Source organism: Trachemys scripta, chromosome 3, assembly GCF_013100865.1.
Source record: "Trachemys scripta elegans isolate TJP31775 chromosome 3, CAS_Tse_1.0, whole genome shotgun sequence".
NCBI lineage: Eukaryota > Metazoa > Chordata > Testudines > Emydidae > Trachemys > Trachemys scripta.
The window spans coordinates 181874438-181892705 of record NC_048300.1 but is presented as its reverse complement, the minus strand read 5'-3'; the positions used below and the strand labels follow the sequence as shown (position 1 = coordinate 181892705).

The 18268-nt window shown below is 42.8% G+C and overlaps 1 protein-coding gene across 1 annotated transcript in view; it reads right to left on the bottom strand.

Annotated features, from left to right (window-relative positions):
- The window catches only part of LOC117875327, a 19159-nt gene extending 2064 nt beyond the window's left edge, over positions 1 to 17095 (bottom strand). The window contains exons 1-21 of the mRNA XM_034766560.1: positions 16997 to 17095; positions 16708 to 16829; positions 16550 to 16620; positions 16325 to 16417; positions 14345 to 14472; positions 13120 to 13266; positions 11940 to 12011; positions 10919 to 11086; positions 10741 to 10837; positions 9877 to 10091; positions 6694 to 6847; positions 5037 to 5245; positions 3607 to 3724; positions 2565 to 2770; positions 1806 to 1923; positions 1561 to 1727; positions 1377 to 1477; positions 1168 to 1295; positions 995 to 1045; positions 727 to 910; positions 514 to 637 (exon numbers count right to left, since the gene is read on the bottom strand). Of these exons, the coding sequence (XP_034622451.1) occupies positions 514 to 637; positions 727 to 910; positions 995 to 1045; positions 1168 to 1295; positions 1377 to 1477; positions 1561 to 1727; positions 1806 to 1923; positions 2565 to 2770; positions 3607 to 3724; positions 5037 to 5245; positions 6694 to 6847; positions 9877 to 10091; positions 10741 to 10837; positions 10919 to 11086; positions 11940 to 12011; positions 13120 to 13266; positions 14345 to 14472; positions 16325 to 16417; positions 16550 to 16620; positions 16708 to 16829; positions 16997 to 17056 (2733 nt within the window). The 5' untranslated portion in view covers positions 17057 to 17095. The remainder of the gene's footprint in view (positions 1 to 513; positions 638 to 726; positions 911 to 994; positions 1046 to 1167; positions 1296 to 1376; positions 1478 to 1560; positions 1728 to 1805; positions 1924 to 2564; positions 2771 to 3606; positions 3725 to 5036; positions 5246 to 6693; positions 6848 to 9876; positions 10092 to 10740; positions 10838 to 10918; positions 11087 to 11939; positions 12012 to 13119; positions 13267 to 14344; positions 14473 to 16324; positions 16418 to 16549; positions 16621 to 16707; positions 16830 to 16996) is intronic.
- Positions 17096 to 18268: the final 1173 nt, after the last annotated feature.

Below are 18268 nucleotides of genomic sequence, written 5' to 3'. Positions count from 1 at the left end.
CCCCTGCCTTCACTAGCAGGACCAAGTACTGATTTTGCCCCAGATCCCTAAGTGGCCCCCTCAAGGATTGAACTCACAACCCTGGGTTTAGCAGGCCAATGCTCAAACCACTGAGCTATCCCTCCCCCCGAGTTGAAGCACCAGGAGTCTGATCCTATAAAAAAAGTCAGACTGTATGAGTTATATTTCCATACCAGGCCCTTTAGTTTACTCCAGCAAGTGCCACTTTAAATCACTAAAGCTGTGCAAGGCAAACTTTGGCTTTTGAGGAACCAGCCAAACTAAAGTGCACATCAGTCAGGCTTATTGGTCTGTCAACAGTTCCTTAGCTGGCTAAGTCATAAGCTCAGTGTTACCCTGAAGACGCTTAAATTGGGCCTCTTTTCAGAGAGGAAGTTAGGTTAACACTTTAAAGTTTGTTCCTCAGTATAAATATATTTCCTCAGTTTAGAGGATACAAGTGTTTAAGGTATCATTTCACAGCCTAGATTCTCTAATTTCTCATAATCTTACCTGTCCCAGCAGAGGTATCAGCATCCTTACTGCCAGTCTTTTAAAGTGAGTGGGATGTTTCACTCTCCTACTAACAGATACTGGATAGAACTCTGTAACACATTTGTTGTTTTCGTTCCCACAGCTATTTGAGAGATTAGAGCAACAGCACAGTTAGAAGTGATCAAGATGCTTCTCATGAACAGTTTTGTCATTTAAGCTACTTCTACTTGCCCATCCACAGTAATGTTCCATTGTGAGGTGCTTTTGAAGTCTGAAGACCAAGTCATCCAGCAGTTATTCAAGTGTAATTCAACATTGGGTTCTTCATCTTTTAGCTCTACCTCAAAAAACATGGGCTCCAAGGAAGATTTAACTATTGTCAAATTTGGTTCATAAAGTTCCATGAAAGATTCATCTTGAAAAGAATGGGTTTGGGGATTTTGTTAATCAATTTAGGACTCATTTGATACTATCCTAGTTTTCAAAGAAGGAAGCTTACCTTTGGATACCCTTGCGATTATATTCAGAACTTGTCTGGTCCTTCTGTGTCCTACAGGAGATAAAGTTAAGGATGGGCTTTTATAAGAAGCCTTGAGATAAGAGTGCTTACAACTACTAGAGTCACACAAATGTTTTAAACTGGATGGGGGGGGGGGAAGAAGAGTGATCTACCTGCAACACTTGATCTCAACATCATTGTACCATAGCCAAAACGAGGGGATCCATTTGTAGGTAGATCGCTAACCATAGCAATATGCATCAGTCTCTCTTTTGTTGGGTAATAGCACAAGACTGTCAATCTACAATAAGAGAATTATTGTAGACTCTTTCCAGGCACGATCACTATACTGAGTGGAGTCAGTGAGCAGGAGGAGTCCTACCTATAATCTGGATCTCTTGTGATTTTAGGTGGTCCCCATGCTGGGAGAATCTCTTTCTCATAAGATATTTCATTTTCATAAATAATGTGATCACCTTCAAACTGTGCAAGCCAAAAATGGATTAGAATTTGAGTTTACTCAGAGAATAAAAACAAAAAAACCCCAACTCTTCACAGTTGCTTACCTTTAGTGAAGTGCCGCAAGTGGAGACATGGAACTGGAAGAAGGCTTGTTCTTCATTAAATTCTTTGGGCTTGCAGGTGCTGTCTTTCAGTTTTATTTTGCCCATATCAATGGAAGGAATAGTCTTCATTGGGGCAGATACTGTTACAGTTCCATTAGGGTAGCACACTAAGAAAGTCAGAGAGGCTGTTAGATTCAGGAAAGCCATCAAGTTCCATGCTGTAGCTCAAGACCTATATAGCTTACCTATAAATTCTGAAGAATTAAAATTGCAGCTCACAGAGAATATTTTTATGGTCTCCAAAGTATTTGCTTTCCTGAGTGCAAGATCAAACCTAGTTTTGAGTCTCTGAAAGGACACTTCCTGTAAAGAAAGTGACAATATTTCTCCTGTGAAAATAGTTTACTGATCAGAGAGAGACTGCTCTCTTTAGTTTGATGCTACTTTAAACACTAGCAAAGATAAAAAACATTTGAGACAAGCGTGAAGACTTAAGCCTGGTCCAACCTGGGTCATAAGTCAAGTTTACTAGTGCAGACTTGTTAGGCCTGGTACCAGCTGCATAAGTTTTGACTGGATATTGTACAGTAGCCTAGATGTGTATTATAATCTAGATTTTTACATGGGCTAAATGCAACTTTAGCCTAGTCACTCTGTTAGCAGGAATCCTTTAGCAAGAATCATGTTTCAACATGGTGCCTGACCCAATATGGACAGGACATTTGTCTTAACACCTGACAATTTTGTGTTTGCTTCATATGCATGGGGACCACTTGAGCCATTGCACTGGGTAAACGAATGCAGTGGAATCATAGGTCAGGAGTCAGATCTCTTGTTGTGGTTGTGTTTACTCTACTTATTGGAAAGTCATTTATTTCCCCTTGATATTTTCTGCATTAGAAGTGGTTGCTGTAACATTACAAGACAAGCTTGGGAGTGAAATGCCTTTCCTTCCTGATAAGAAATCTTTTAGATACCAAAGCCTTACAATGTAGTCTACATACCTCATAGGTAATCCCCATAGTAAACAGAGGTACTTGCAACACCAGATGGGTAGAATTGGTCGTCAGGAGATACCCATTTGAGAGCACAGTTTGCTGATTCAGAAGTTTGTTACCAACGTACAGGTTCCAGTACTGATTCAGAGCTGAAACGGGAACTGCTAGATACAGGTTCTCTTTATCGCAGTAACCAACTGCTTCTGGTAGTTCTGTGAAAGAAGCCAGGACATAGATTGGACATACAGTTTTAGCTACGGCATTAATTCTTATCATGGAGAAATCATTTGTATTGATACTACGGATTGTATTAGATACCTAGTATCATTTTAGACTGCAAGGTATTGCATCCAAGACATGGCCAAAAATCCCAGTTGATTAGCAACTGCCCAACTGACTTCAGGCTAAACTCCAACTTTGGTAAGACTAGTGGGGCTTTATTTTATCTCAGCCTCCTTTCACCTCAACTCAAAACGTGTTTTCTAAGATGAAGGCACTATAGTCAGAAGGATGTGTAGCCGGGCGCATTGTAAAACCCAGAAGTTGGAGAGAAAGTCAACTACTAAGACCTACTACTTGGCAATCTGATCTACTTTGAGCAATTTTGCCATTTCTAGAGTTTACAGAGCTGTGTCTGGGCCAGTTGAACTTTACCCTGGATGTAAAAGCTGGATGATTTCAGCTTGTCCTAATGGAAATATCTGAAAAATGTTACCAGTAGATGCAATGATACTACAGTTGATTGGGTTTGTCTAGTTTCACATCTTCACTGGATTTGGCTAGCCATTTCTTTTAAATGTGGTGCCTGACCCATGACTAGGTTTTTATTGCTTATAGCGTCTCCAGGGCAGATAATTAGACGTGACAGAATGAAGAACTGCCATCTGAAAAGCAGCAAGCTAGCTATATTGCCAATAATGAGCAATAATAGAGTGGGATTTTTCCAAAAAGCTCTCATCATTGGCCTAATTTAGTTTCCATTGGAAATCAATGAAAATCCTCCCCATACTATACCAGTCTCAGGCAGTCAGAACAGGAGGAAGCTCACCAATATCAGCAACCACACATTCTATTTCTGCTGGATGATTATATGGTTTCATTTCAGGACCCACATCTAAAGTATAGTTAACACGGAGGGTATATTTTGTTTCATTTCTATTCACATACTGAAAGAAAGAAGAGAGTGAGGTGTCAGCAGCATTTGCTTCCAGCACAGACAAGAATGTATTTGCTGGGCACACATACATTTGTTCCCCACAACAGAAAATGACATTGATCTTACTGCTTCACATAACAGCTCTGTAGGAGCTGGGCCAAGACTGTGTTGAAGTGTTTGCATTTAACCACACATTTCAAAACACAAGGACGTTAGATCACCCATCTAAACTTATGCCCTTTTACAAACTTGTGCTGCAAACGTGCCCAGTTCCAGGCTTCCACGTCTTCTTGTAATCGGTCTAGTATCTGCTCAAGTCACAGTTTGAACTGCATTATGTAAAAAGCAGGTTCATGAATGGCTGGATGTTTGTTGGACAAGGAACAGAACACTTTGTTTTTCTAAGTTAGGCAGTCCTATCCCGACAGGCAGTTATTTAATAGATTGGATAAGATCCTGCTGCTGAACAATGTGTGCATGACTCCTATCCCTGTTAACAGAAGCATCGGAAGAAGCCATAGTTTGTAGGTCATTTAGTCACACCTGAAGTTGCATTTTGGCCATAGTCCTATACCGGGCAGGACAGATGATCAAGACTTTCTAAACAGAATATTAATTCAGATCAGGCTAGTGATACCTTCGTTGACGTTGCATGGTTGGTGGTTATTGGTGCCAGATGTATGTTCTGAGCAATGGCTGCCCTAACATGTTCACATGACAGTCATAATGTGTCATGATCTCCCACATCATAGCAGAGCTGGTTGAGAATTGTCCAAAGTGGTTTTTGCTGGAAGTTAAAATGATGATTCATCAACCCCAGAACTGTTTGCAGGAAAGGGTTGGTTTCAATTAATTTTGACTCTAAAGTTGTTTGAAGTGTCAAAAAGTTTGTTTTTAAATGTAGGTTATGTCTACCCTACAACCTAGGGGTGTGATTCCCAGTTAGCATACACATACTTTCACTAGTGAGAGTATAAATAGTAGTGAAGCCACAGAAGGATGAGCAGCAGCATCCTGAGTGCAAACCCACCTGAACCCCCAGGGTACCTAAGTGGTACAGCCAAGCCATGCCACCACTCTCATTGAGCTAGCATAAGTATATGTATATGAGTTGGTAATCACACCCCTAACTTGTTGTGTAGCTGTAGCATGATGTTAAATTATAGTACATGTAAAATGGTTGAAACCAAAGTGAGGCATTTGGGGTTCATGAAAATTTGAGATTTTTAATTTTTGTCCTGAAAGTTTCAATATCTTGAAAATTTGTGGGACGGGAAGAACAGTTTCCTACTGAGTGCTACATTGTAGCTACCTTATCTTACCTCCTTCAGAACAGCAGGATCATCAAAAGGCACTTCTAAGTTAAATCCCTTTGTTCCATTGGGGAATGTAATTTCATAAACTTTGTACCCATGACGCTCTGCCTCTCTTGGAGAAAGTGGCACATTTCCTATTGTGATTGTCACCAGAGAGACGTCAGGAAGAAAAGATCCAAATGCAACATCAAATGTTCTCTTCTCTGGAAGAGTATCTGTTAGGTTGATAGCATATAGTTACTGCAAATGCTTATCTATTACTGTAGGACAGTTAGAAGCCTCCCATTTTGCTTAGCTCACGGGAGCTTATCTAGAGGTTAACTCTTAATGGCTCTATTATTAATGTTCTAGTCTGAGATACTCTGATTACATAGGAATTTTTACCCCAAGCGATAGAAGATTAAATATACACAACACACTTGAAGGAATGTAAGTGTAATTACTTTCTAGAGATCTATTATAAGAGTCCAATGACATCTCTGTGTTACAGGCAGGGAATTGAGACTGAACAGATATTTGGAAATGTAATACTAATAAAAAAACAAATAAATGTAATACTACATTAAAGCATCTTTTTGATTTAAAAAATAAATTATCCAGGTAACTATAAAGATGTCAAGTCATAATGATGTAACAAGAGATGAGCTTTTGAAAAACGGAGTGGCAAGCACTCTACTCCAGAAGTAATGATTATAGGCATGAGGTTGGGAGGATGAGACATCCCTCCTCATTTGATGCATCCCGCAGACATTCTTTCCCTACAGTTGGTTAGTCACACTTTGCATGATCTTTCCCATTGGGCCCCACTTAAAGGCTCAATGGAAAACATTGGTGGAATTAGGGCTTTTCTTCACTACAGGCTAAATCGGTGCTGCTGTGATTGATGCAGCGGTGTCAATTTAATGGGTCTGGTGAAGTGCTCTCCCGTCGACTTCAGTACATCATCTCAACAAGAGACGGAAGCTATGCTGACGGGAGACACGCTCTGGTCGACATAGCGCGGTGAAGATACAGCTGTAAGTGGTTCTAAGCTACATTGACTTAAGTCACGTAACTTACATAGCTTAAATAGAGTAATTTAGATCAATTTATCACGTTAGTGTAGACAAGACCTTAGAGTGGCAGAATCTGGTGTTCTAATCAGCAACTCGCATCAAATCCCTAGTGATTAGTCTCCATTTTGCCCCTTATTTGCAGATCTTAACCATAAGGAAGTATCTGCATGTAACAGAATTGTTTAAATTTTAAATAAATTAAATAAATAAATTAATGGAGATATCCCATCTCCTAGAACTGGAAGGGACCTTGAAAGGTCATCAAGTCCAGCCCCCTGCCTTCACTAGCAGGACCAAGTACTGATTTTGCCCCAGATCCCTAAGTGGCCCCCTCAAGGATTGAACTCACAACCCTGGGTTTAGCAGGCCAATGCTCAAACCACTGAGCTATCCCTCCCCCCCAGAGGGAGGGAGTTTTATCAAGATTTAGATCTAGACATTCACGTCACCTGAGAGCTAGCTAGCTAGCTAACTAAATGAAACTTCCCAGTTAAGTGAAGAATTTTGGTTGGTATAAGTTCACAGCAGAGGCAACACTAATAACTCATTAGAGACAAAAGAAAGATGAGCACCATCTTATTATTGAGCTAGCCAGAGGAGTGACTTACTGTTGATGACTGTTGGTATTCGAGGCATGAAAGGTGTAGTGATGGGCTTGATCACAGTGTACTTAGTCATATGCCAATCTACATCTGTCCAAGTGTGCTCCAAGAATAAGTCGATGCTATAGATTACGCCATGGACTCCATTGGCTACAGTGCTCTAGGAGACAAGATTTTAGACATACCAAGTAGTATTGAGCATGGATACAGCTGCAGGTTTGTCACGGGGGGAGGGGGGGAAGTCACAGGCAGCCTGATTTTCCCATTTGTCCATGACTTTTTCTTCTGTGCTCCAGATCACAGTGTCTGACCCAACCCTCCATTATGATTGGAGGGATGTCTTCCATTTTGTCCTTTAACTTTGGTAATCTGCTAGGGTGGGCCATCATTTTCAGAGTAGAACTGGCTTGTGTTACCTTGCACCAAGACAGTTTGTATCCTGCAGACACACTGCAAAGTTAAAACAATGAGGAGTCCTTGTGGCCCCTTAGAGACTAACACATTTATTTGGGCATAAGCTTTCATGGGCTAAAACCCATTTCATCAGATGCATGGAGTGAAAAATACAGTAGGCAGCTATATATAATTACAGCACATCTTTTCATGTGCTGTAAATACATATATATATATATACACACACACACACACCTGCCTACTATATATTTCACTCCATGCACCTGATGAAGTGGGTTTTAGTCTCTAAAGGTGCCACAAGGACTCCTCATTATTTTTGCTGATACAAACTAACACGGCTACTCCTCTGAAAACTGCAAAGTTAGGTTGCTGAAGGTGATTAGCAGTCTCATCAATATCAAATTTGTAACAGCCGGTAAGAATTTTAGATAGTGTCTTGTAGAAAGGCTGTTAGGTCTCTTCTGCAGCCATCTAGAACCATTCTTTGCGTGTATATTTGTTTGGTAATAACCCACCCACCCGTCAATTCGTCATTCTAATGATGATTTTCAGAATCCAGTGCAAGTCAAGACAGATGCCTAAAACACATAGATTGTATACATGGCATGTGTAAGGTGTGAAGCTATGTCAGTTTGTGCTTCTAAGAGTTGCTTAGTCCAGCAAGGGAGGGTTAGCAAGGTCTTTTAAGCCACAGAGACAGAATAGTAAATTGGCAGATTATCCAAGGGAGACATTCTTGCTTCCCTCTTGCTTTATAATGCTGCACTCACCCTTGCTTCCTGGATAGGCCCTTTCAGAGCAAGAATACATCATTAAGAGACTGTTAACAAGATAATTCTTAACTATATGAAATTTTAGATCCAGATCTTTTGCAAACAGAAAGCTTGAGAGGAAAGTGTTCTGAAGGCAAGAACTATTACTCCTCGGGTCCATACATGGACTATGTTTTAAATGAATGGGCTCATGGGCCCACCTCCTCTCCCATTCCTCAATCATAGAATCATAGAAATGTAGGGCTGGAAGGAACCTGGAGAAATCATCAAGTCCAGCCCCCTGCACTGAGGCAGCTCAAAGTTAACCTAGACCATCCCTGGACTGGTGTTTGTCCAACCTGCAATTCTGGGGATTCCACAAGCTCGCTTGGAGCCTATTTGAGAGTTTAAACGACCCTTACAGTTAGTAATTTTTTCCTAATATCTAATCTAAATCTCCCTTAGTGCAGATTAAGCTTATTACTTCTGGTCTTACCTTCAGTGGACCTGGAGAACAATTGATCACCATCCTCTATACACCAGCCCTTAGCATATTTGAAGATTATCAGATCCCCCCCGCCCCCCCAATCTTCTTTTCTCAAGACTAAACATGCCCAGTATTTTTAACTTTCCCTATAGGTTAGGTTTTCTAAACCTTGTATAATTTTTGAAAATAAGTACTATGTTTTCCTTTCTCCAGTCCTCTGGGACTTCATCCATCTAGATGAGTTCTTGAAGATAATTACTAACAGTTCCAAGATTGCTTCAGTTAGTTCCTTAAGTGCCCTACTACAAATTTCATCAGGCCCTGCTGACTTGAGTAATCCAATTTATCTAAATATTCTTTAATGTGTTCTTTCCCTATTTTGGCTTGCATCCCTTTCCCCTTTTTGTTAGTATGAATTGTGCTGAGTATCTGGTCACCGTTAACCTTTTAACGGAAGTCTGGCCCAAAATAGGCATTCAACGCCTCAACCTTCTTGGGCTTGGTCTACACTACCCGCCCCAATTCGAACTAAGGTACGCAACTTCAGCTACGTGAATAACGTAGCTGAAGTCGAAGTACCTTAGTTCGAACTTACCTTGGTCCACACGCGGCAGGCAGGCTCCCCCGTCGACTCCGCGGTACTCCTCTCGCCGAGCTGGAGTACCGCAGTCGACGGCAAGCACTTCCGGGTTCGACTTATCGCGTCCAGACTAGACGCGATAAGTCGAACCCAGAACTTCGATTTCCAGCCGTCGAACTAGCTGGTAAGTGTAGCCAAGGCCTTGATGTCATCAGTTAGTAGCTCTCCTTTCTTGCTAACTAAAGGACCTACACTTTCCTTCATCTTTCACTTTCTCTAACATATATAAAGAACCTCTTCTTGTTGCCTTTTATATTCCTTGATTAGTGTAACTCGGTTTGTCCCTTAGTCTTTGTAATTTTGTCTCTACATATTTGTACTATTCTTTGGTACTCCTCCTACGCAATTAGTCCACATTTCCACTTTTTGTAGGATTCCTTTTTGAAGCAACTCTATCACCTCTGTGGATCCACAGCAATATTGAAAACAATCCTAAATATTTTTTAGTCCCGTGTAGGGGAACCTCTGCTAGTGAAAAGCTGGCTCTTTTGCCTTCTACATCAGCTCCCAGCTGCCCAGCAGAATGAGGAGGGCAGTTGGGGGAATGGAAGAGTGAGGACCTGCTATGGCAAATTCTTTGCTGGCATCATATGCATTGCACTTGAAGCATCAGAGGGCAGCTTCAGCATAAACTTATATTTGGGCAGGCAATCAAAAATCATTGTCTGGCTTCCTGTTACCTTTCTCCAGCGCACCCCAGCTTTGCTCAAGCTGAGAGAGCTCTTGAGCCCTTAGTAGATTTTTAATAGTCCTTTAATCCAGTTTAATATCGTGAAGAAGCTAGCATCATGCAACCCATCTCAACCAGCAACTGCTCAATTGACCACTGTTCGGAAGTCTCTGATCTCCTCCATTAGTCTCCAGAGGGTGTTAAATTACGATAGGTTCTCACTAACCTTTAATCTGCCCCCAGTTGCTCCAATGGGGATAGTCATTTGAATGTGTGTCTTGTTATGTTCCAGAATATAATTCTGTTCAGGGTGCATTATTCTTTGGCCATCAACTCCCACTGAAATGTTTTTGGACACGAAGGTGGGTTCTTGAGGCACTAGTGTAGGGATAATGCTTGGCACAGTCCAAGTTATAGCAGTATCAGTGAAGCTGGTGCCATCTGTTGATTCAGATAACCAGAAAATCAAACCATTCTTCAGTGCAAGAGTTTGTGTTTCCAAGGAAACAGGATTGAGCTTCATTCTACAACAGCTGCTACCCCCTCCTCCTCTTCTTTACCCCCGCAACCCATTCCATCCAGATACTTATATGGCCATCCTAGAGCATGGAAGTATGGCATTCAAAGTAGTCTGATCAGTTTCAGATGAGTTACTACCTTCTTACAAAGATACCCACTACCCATGTTAGTTACCTACCTCTTAAATCCACTCTCCATCCCCCCCTTTATGTTATGCAAGAAATCCCATCTTCTGCTGGTGTTACAACTCTGCATATGCATTATCTAAATATGACTCCTGGCCCAGTGGTAGAAATAGGGTTTTTCTGGTCTTGATACTCAATTGCAGGACAGTCTGATGTAGCTTTTTTGATGGCTTATTGCCTTTGTGTAAAGGTGTGTATAGGAATAAGAGAGAAATGAGAAAATGAATTAAGCAAATTGTACTTTGGAGCACATCTAGGATAGGTTTGTTTTTACATTGCTTCTCTTGAAGAGCCAGCTGCAGCTAGGCCCAAAGGAAGAGTTTTCTACTAGCTTGCTCAAGTAGCTACTTTTTGGTACGCTTGGTAAACTGTGAAGTGATACTTACCGATAGGACATGAGACAGTTGTGTCAATCAACAGAAGCAGCCACCTCTGCTTGTACATGGAAGTGGAACTGACTATGTTCATACTCACACCATTAACCTATGAAAGTTAAGAAAAATTGTTGCTAGAGAGAGACTGGAAACAGTGCCTTTCAGTCCCACTACGAGAGCTACCACTCACCACTGCAAGTTTAGATTCATTAGTGGAATATGGAGCACGGAGGAACACTCGAGCCAGTGTATTATTGAAGCTGTAACCCAGTTTGGCTGCGTCGCTTACCATTATTTTCTTTCTCCCTGAAGGAGAAAGAAAGATCAGTTGCCATACCTGGTATTCAACTTTTTGAACCTGAAAGAGAAACATGGTTCGATGAGATACAGGTGGACATGTGACCAAATTATTCTGTCATTAAAATTTAGACTAAGGGAAGTGGCATTTGAGGACACTGCTAGCCTATCCAAGGCCAGAAGCGTACATGCCTTACATGAAGGCAAGGCAGCCATTGCAGGCATCTCTCAGAGAAGCCATATTGTATTTACCTTTGGAGGAAGCTTATGTCTGTGGTCCTGAAAGAGTCCCCACAATTAAGAAGCCCTTAGTGCTTTAGGACACTGTGACTCAACCTTTTTGATACCAAGGACCAGCTTGCTGCCTTCCTCAACTGTGGCAGGGAGATCTCAGGGACCAGCCCGAGCCCATAGACCGGTCACTGAGAAACGAAGTGGGCATTCACCTACGAAAGCTTATGCTCCAATACATCTATTAGTCTTAAAGTTGCCACAGGACTCTGTTGCTTTTTACAGTTCCAGACTACCACGGCTACCCCTCTGATACTTGACTACTTGTGTGTGCTAGTACTGTTAGAGCAGCCTAGAGATCAAATGCCAGACTACTTTAAGGAGTACAATTTATAATAAGTGGCCATGTTTTGTTACTGCATCCACTTTTCTCCCCTGCAGTCTAGTGAGCGTGTTGTGATTTGCTCAGTATTCCTTATCAGCTATGAAAGTTTTCCTCTCCTGGAAGGTTGACTTGCATCTATGTCTGATAGAGCAGCTCTGCCTCATACGCATTTCTAATAGAGCTTTTAGGCTGACAGAGATTGAGCCAGATGCCAAGAATGACAGCATCATCACCCAAGCCACTGATTTACCATGATGGAGACTAAAGAGAAGCCATTAGAAAACATGCTCCTCCATACCTCTGGCAGAGCGGACAGCCACGTTGCAGTGTCATCGTCTGAAATTGCAGGGACATCACTCTTCACCGACACCTGGAAGTAGAGCAGAGATGGGCAAACATGAGCTGCAGCATGCTTTTAGAGGTATCGAGGAGGCAGGGAGCTTTGGAGGAATTTTATTAGTGTCTCAGTTACACATGGAACATATGATCAGGCTACATTTACAGGAGGTTAGTGACAATCTTCATAGCCAATTGTTGATTACTATGAACTGTGTGTTCTTAAGGAGAGGGCTAACTTTATAGTGTTTTAAAGAGTACAGCAAGGGTTTGTAGACGATAGCATGAGTTTGGAACTCAGGATCTAGTCAGTTAAACCAAAGTACGTGTGATGCTTTTGCTGTTAAACATACAGGATGCAATGCTAACCATCACTTAACATACAGGAAGTCAAGGTTTGGATTCAGTAGAAGTAAATTGCTGCCACTCCATAAGTGTAGTGTAGCATTCACCATTGGCACCAGATATTTTAGGAGGAGGCTGAACAATCTCAAGTCCTAGAAGACTCACTATATTGCTGCAGCCTTGCCCCTGAGATAATTATGTGACACATACATAAAAGGAGGTATACAAAGTTGGCTTATGTTTGGAACTGGTGCAAGGTTCTACTGTGGCAGTTGGATGCATGTAACATAGCGTCTGACATCTCCAGCAGGACGTTGGCCTCCTGGCTGATAAAATCCCTGAGATGCACCAGAATTTCAGTCTTGTAAAATAAAGGGGCCTACCCCCAAACTTTACCATTCCTGAACCAAGAGGGGCAACAGGTTTTTACTAGATGTTGCAGCACTTTTGCATTAAGGCTCCCTGCCCTGTATAATTGGAGATTTAACAGAGATACTTATGAGGCTTTCGATTCCCACTGCAGTGGCACAAAATACAGCATTCCCAGCAGTAATTGAGTGTTACTAGTCACAGATCAGGAATACCCAAGGTACAGAACCTTACATATTTTGATCTATTAGTAAGCATTCTGGCAGATGCACTTGGTCTTTGGCAGATGTCCCTATTGCTCAAGTTGAGAGCTTTCCCTTACTGCAGGAGATTGTTAGGTAGACTAAACTGCTCATACCCGTCTTAACTTAGAGATTGCATTGATTTGCAGAGAGCCTCAATGTTTTAGCTTTTGATGGATAAGTTACCTCCATATAGTTTTCTTCACATACAATTTCTCTTGGAGCCCATGGAGTGTATGTACAATGCATAGGGTAGGTGTAGGTTGCAGCTTGCCTCATGTCTGGAGATGAGGACACCTTTATGTTTATAGTAAGAGAAAACAATTCATCTGCCTAGAAGAAACAGAGTGCACAAGATAAGTTTTCTAGTAATTTAAGAAAGGACTTATTAGATTTCAGCACTAACTAGTATTCTTGCCACAAACTCAGAGTATTGTAGCAAGTTACAGTTTAAAAAATTGGTGTCGGTCATAGGCTGCCTTCACTGAAAAGAGTGGGTTTTTTTACATCAGGATCACTATCTCACTGCACTTGTCAAGTGGAGATGAGGCACTGGTAGTATTTATCTGGATGGAGCCAGTCATGGTCAGCCCTATAACCCCCACCTGGCATTTACCTCAACTGGCTTCACCAAGATAAATACTACTGGTGCCTCATCACCACATAGTATTTCTTACATTGGGATAGTTCTCTCTATTTCATCTACGGAAAGGACTTTTTGTCAGAAATCAGTACTTACAGTCCACTTAAGCAAAGATCTTAGTAGATTGCAAAGCTAGTCATTATTCTTCACACCATTTCACCCTGTTTTATAGCAGAATGGGATCTAACCAGAACATTTTACTTTACTTGAGCTCAGGGATTCTGTGACTTCCCAGCTCTAGGTCAAGTACTTAAGCAGGTGATGTCTTGTAGCCCAAGTATGGCAAGTAACTCATCCCCTCATTGTTACTATGGTTCTAAATCACACAAGCCTGTGACTAACCTACACCTGGTGGCATGAGTTAGCAGGCACAATACCACGCAAATTAAGCCAGTAAGTGTCTGCTAGAATAAGGCTATGGATGCTGCCTTTTCAGCAGATGCCCACAAGTCTACTGGTTTCCAGTGAGACTTTCAAGACTCCCCAGCAGCAACAAAGACAAGTTTGAACTGGCAGCCAGTTAGCAACAACAATCTGGAATGTCATTTTATTGGGGCAGAGGAAATCCCAGGCCAGGCAAACTGACCCGCCCTCATGGTGGTGTGCAGAGGCATCAATCTTCTCTCCTCCATGCAGTCAGCACGCCTTCTCATGTTCCTATCATACCCCATTGAGAAGTCCTATAGCATCACAGTCTTATGTGGTCAGTCTGCATTTCCTATAGCAACTGTTTGGAGACCAAGCCTCCAGGTAGGCTTTGGACCTCACCTTATTTGCCACATGACAGCCAAGCACAGAAGCCCGGAAGATAGTATTGCCCCACACATCTTCTGACAGGACATAGCCACAGCGAGCAGCCAATTGCTCATCAAGCAGAACTGTGCCACCAGAGGGGTCTAATGACAAGGAAAGGACACGTCTAGTGATTGACAAGAAACACAACGTAGGTGGAAAAAGCTTAAGTAACTCATCTGACTCAGGTACATCAAGGTCACACTTTCAGAGTGACATTTAGATGGAGTTACAACCCTCACCCCCATTCAGAAGATAAGTCTAAATTGGTCAAGCCAGTATGTTCCTTTAAGAAGCCAATAAGACCACTCCATTAGGGTGAATGTGACAACCCTATACTTTCACAAGACTCATCTATTACATTATTTTAGAGCCTAGTTCTCTGTACATAGCAGCCTGTACCTCAGATGCCTTGAGGAGCCATTCAGGACAGTTTCCTGAAATATATTTAGTATTTCTATCAAGTCACCCAAATTAGGTGCTTATCTCTGTTTGACGGAGTGCAGCATTCTAGAGCTCAGATAAGAGGTACATTTTGAGTGGGAGGACCAGGCAAGTGTTTGAAGAATAGGAAGTGCTAAGGGAAAGCTCATTAGCAGGGGATATGGACTAGAGATAGGTCTCTTCTAGTGCGATAGGCTGTAAGGGCTTAATCAGTGACTGATTGATCCTCAGTTCCAATAACTTGTAGATTTAGTAACATTGTGTTCAGAGAGTTGACTATTCCTCCAATTAAGGAGCTAATTTAGTCTAGGATTAGATATAGGAATCAAATAAGTCTTCAGAACAAATTATTTGGTGGCCTCAGAGTGCGGCCACCAACTCTTGCTGGTGGCTGCTCTGACAATATTTCCTAAATTACTTAATTAACGTTAGGAAAAAAAATAAATATATACATCCAAAGCATTGTAATTTGTTTATTGGTAGCTAGTAAGTCTGCTGTGAAAAGTGATATTAACAAACATACAAGTATCACTTTTCACAGCAGACTTACTCAGCCCTGACAAATTTGGGGACAAATTAAGCCCTGGATGGGAGGTCAGGGGAGGCAGTGGGGGCCAGGGAGGTGGTGGTGAGGAGGTAGAGTCCAAAGCCCCATGGCTGGAGGACAGAGCTGGAGCCTCATGGCCAGAGCCTGCCGCTCCGCCACCCCAGGACTGAAGCCCAAAGCGGAGTCCCACTGCCCCTGGGAAGGAAGGTAGGGAACTCACCAGCTGCTCCTCTAGTATTTTTGCTCCAGGTGTCTCGGGGGGGACAGGGCCCAACCCCTACTGGCAGCCTCAGAAACCAACACCAAGGTGATATATCCAGGAGCACCTGGGAGGGGGAGTGGCCACTACTTCCCCCTGCCCCATCACAGCCCAGGAGGCTGTGGCTGCAGGAAAAGCCCCTGTGGGCTGCATGCAGCCACAGTGGGCATATTGGAGAAACACTGATTCTAGTAGACGCAGTTTAACTAGCTGCCATGCCCGCTACTTCTATAGCCCCCATTACTAGAGAGTTTGAGCACATCACAATCTTTAATGTCACACGTCCCTGTCCTGTAGGGAAGTAGTATTGTCCCTAGCTTAGATGAGAAACTAAGTGACTTACCCAAGTTCTGCAGCAGAGTAGGGAGTTGAGCCCAGGTCTCTAAAGCCCTGCACAAGGGCCTACCACTGGACCATCCTTCCCCCAGTTTCTTAGTTACATTAGATGTAAGGCACAAAAGAGAAGGTGCCCATAGCTGTTAGTTGCACCCATTTATACAGCTATTGGCCAAAGCCACAGCTATTAGACCCTTGGTAAATCACATCACTCTGCTCCTACCATCCTGCCAGCTTTTTAAAATAAGTCACCAGCTAACATTAAAAGGGCAAGTCCCTCAGCAGCTAATGCACAGGCTCTGAATTTAGAGGCAATTTGAGAACTTCCCCAGTCTACCCCTGGTTTGAGATCTGCCACTTTGCTACTCACCCATGAGCTCCAGACTGAAGAACTTTCCCTGCAGGAAGCGTTTGTCCAGTTTCACCCAAAAGATCCTGGAAGGACAGCTGCTCTCTATGAAACCTGGGGTGGGGGCAGAGGAACAGAAAAGCCACGGGGGGCTAGAGAGCAGGCACACCAAGGCCCAGGCCCCTCTCTGCCCCCAGAGAAAAGGGAAATGTTTGTGACAATCCCTTGTTGTCTCATTTCACCAACCTGGGGGAGCCACCTGCACCGCTCGAGTCCTCCCTAGCCCGGGCTGGAGCCACAGAAGAAGCAGTGAGACTCTGCAATACAGACAGGCACTGGGGTGAATAGAGCAAACAGACCAGAAAGAGCAGGCAGGTAGGGGTATGGGGTCACAGTCCCTTTACCTGCAGAGCAATCTGCCTGCAGTCTCCATGCTTTCCCACGGCCCCCGGTAAATGCAGTTGTGGGGCTGGATTGCAAAAGCTCCTCCTCTCTCTGGCATGCTCCACCTGGAGGCAGAGCCACCCTAGGGATGGCAAGGGGGAAGCTGCTTTTGGGCCTTGTTCTAGAGTGTGAGCCGCTCTCTCCTGGACCCACACGGTGATTCAGAGAACAGGCATTTGTATCGGGGGCTGGAGGGGTGTTGAATCCTCTTGTATGAGCTGTTGAGGAACAGCAGACAGAGGAACTCACCACAGCTAGATGTTTGCGAGGGTAGTGTGCTAGGAGGCGCTGACACCTGGAGCAGGCCATTGGAAGCAATTCTTGCAGATCCTATTGTTTTGCCATTAGTTATGTAGCATTTCCCCAGGGGTTTTTCATGTTACTGCTAAATGTCCTGGTGACCCAGCAATGCCAGAGATAACAGCAGCTCTGTGACAGCTGCCCTTGGCTTTTGTGAGGCCAGTCATGCTTGCCCTTTGATTTGTTTGATCACAGTGGAGTGTTTTGATGAAAACTTTTCACTCCCTCCTGAAATGCTCAGCTGTAATCAAGGTGGTCAGATAGGTGTGGATTTGGTCAGTGATCAGCCAAACTCAACATGTTATAGAGAAGACAGAGGATGGTTTATTAGAAGTTGGATTATTGGGAACAACAGCATCCCCATGTGGAAATGAGATTGCTACCTGGGGAGGGGAATTGAGAACCTGTGTGTGGGAGGGTCAATCTGATAGGTCAAAACCAGGACTTTTCAGTGGCTTGGATAAGTTTCACCTGTGGTTTCCCCAGGTGCGTGAGAGACAAAATATATATATATAGGCAGGTATTAGAGGGGTGGGAGTGAGGTACAGGTCTGTTGTATCTTATGCTGGGGTTATGTTTGGCAGTCAGCATGTAAAGTGAAAATCATGTATAGTTAAAATTACATTGAGTGTAATGGTGGGTAGGATTGCCCGCACTACAGGTACAGTATTAAAATTGTTATTTTTCTCTTGTTTTGTTTCAGCTGACCCATGTAAAGCTGAAATTGTGCATGTTAAATGCATGTAAGATGTGACAGACCTGTAGTACAATAAGGTTAATGTTCTTTTCCCTTTGTAAAATCTGAGTGTAAAATCTGAATAATGGTTGTGGTCTCCCCCTCATTTTGGAGGATCAGAACCCCCCTTAATACAGCTGGGGCCTCATTCTTGAGTATTACTTTAACTCACTTGTTTGAGTATCAAAGGGGTAGCCGTGTTAGTCTGGATCTGTAAAAGCAGCAAAGAGTTCTGTGGCACCTTATAGACTAACAGACGTTTTAGAGCATGAGCTTTCGTGGGTGAATACCCACTTCTTTGGATGCAACTTGTCACTTGTTTGACTAGATCTATTTTTTTTTTTAACAAGGTCAGTTTTATAATTGTTTCTTTTTATGCTGGAGAAAAGCAAGGCAAATATGGTGTTTTGCATGTCTGTCTCCCCTTCCATCTCCAAGAACTTCCAAAGTAATGAATTAATTCACACCACTGTCCTGTGAGGTAG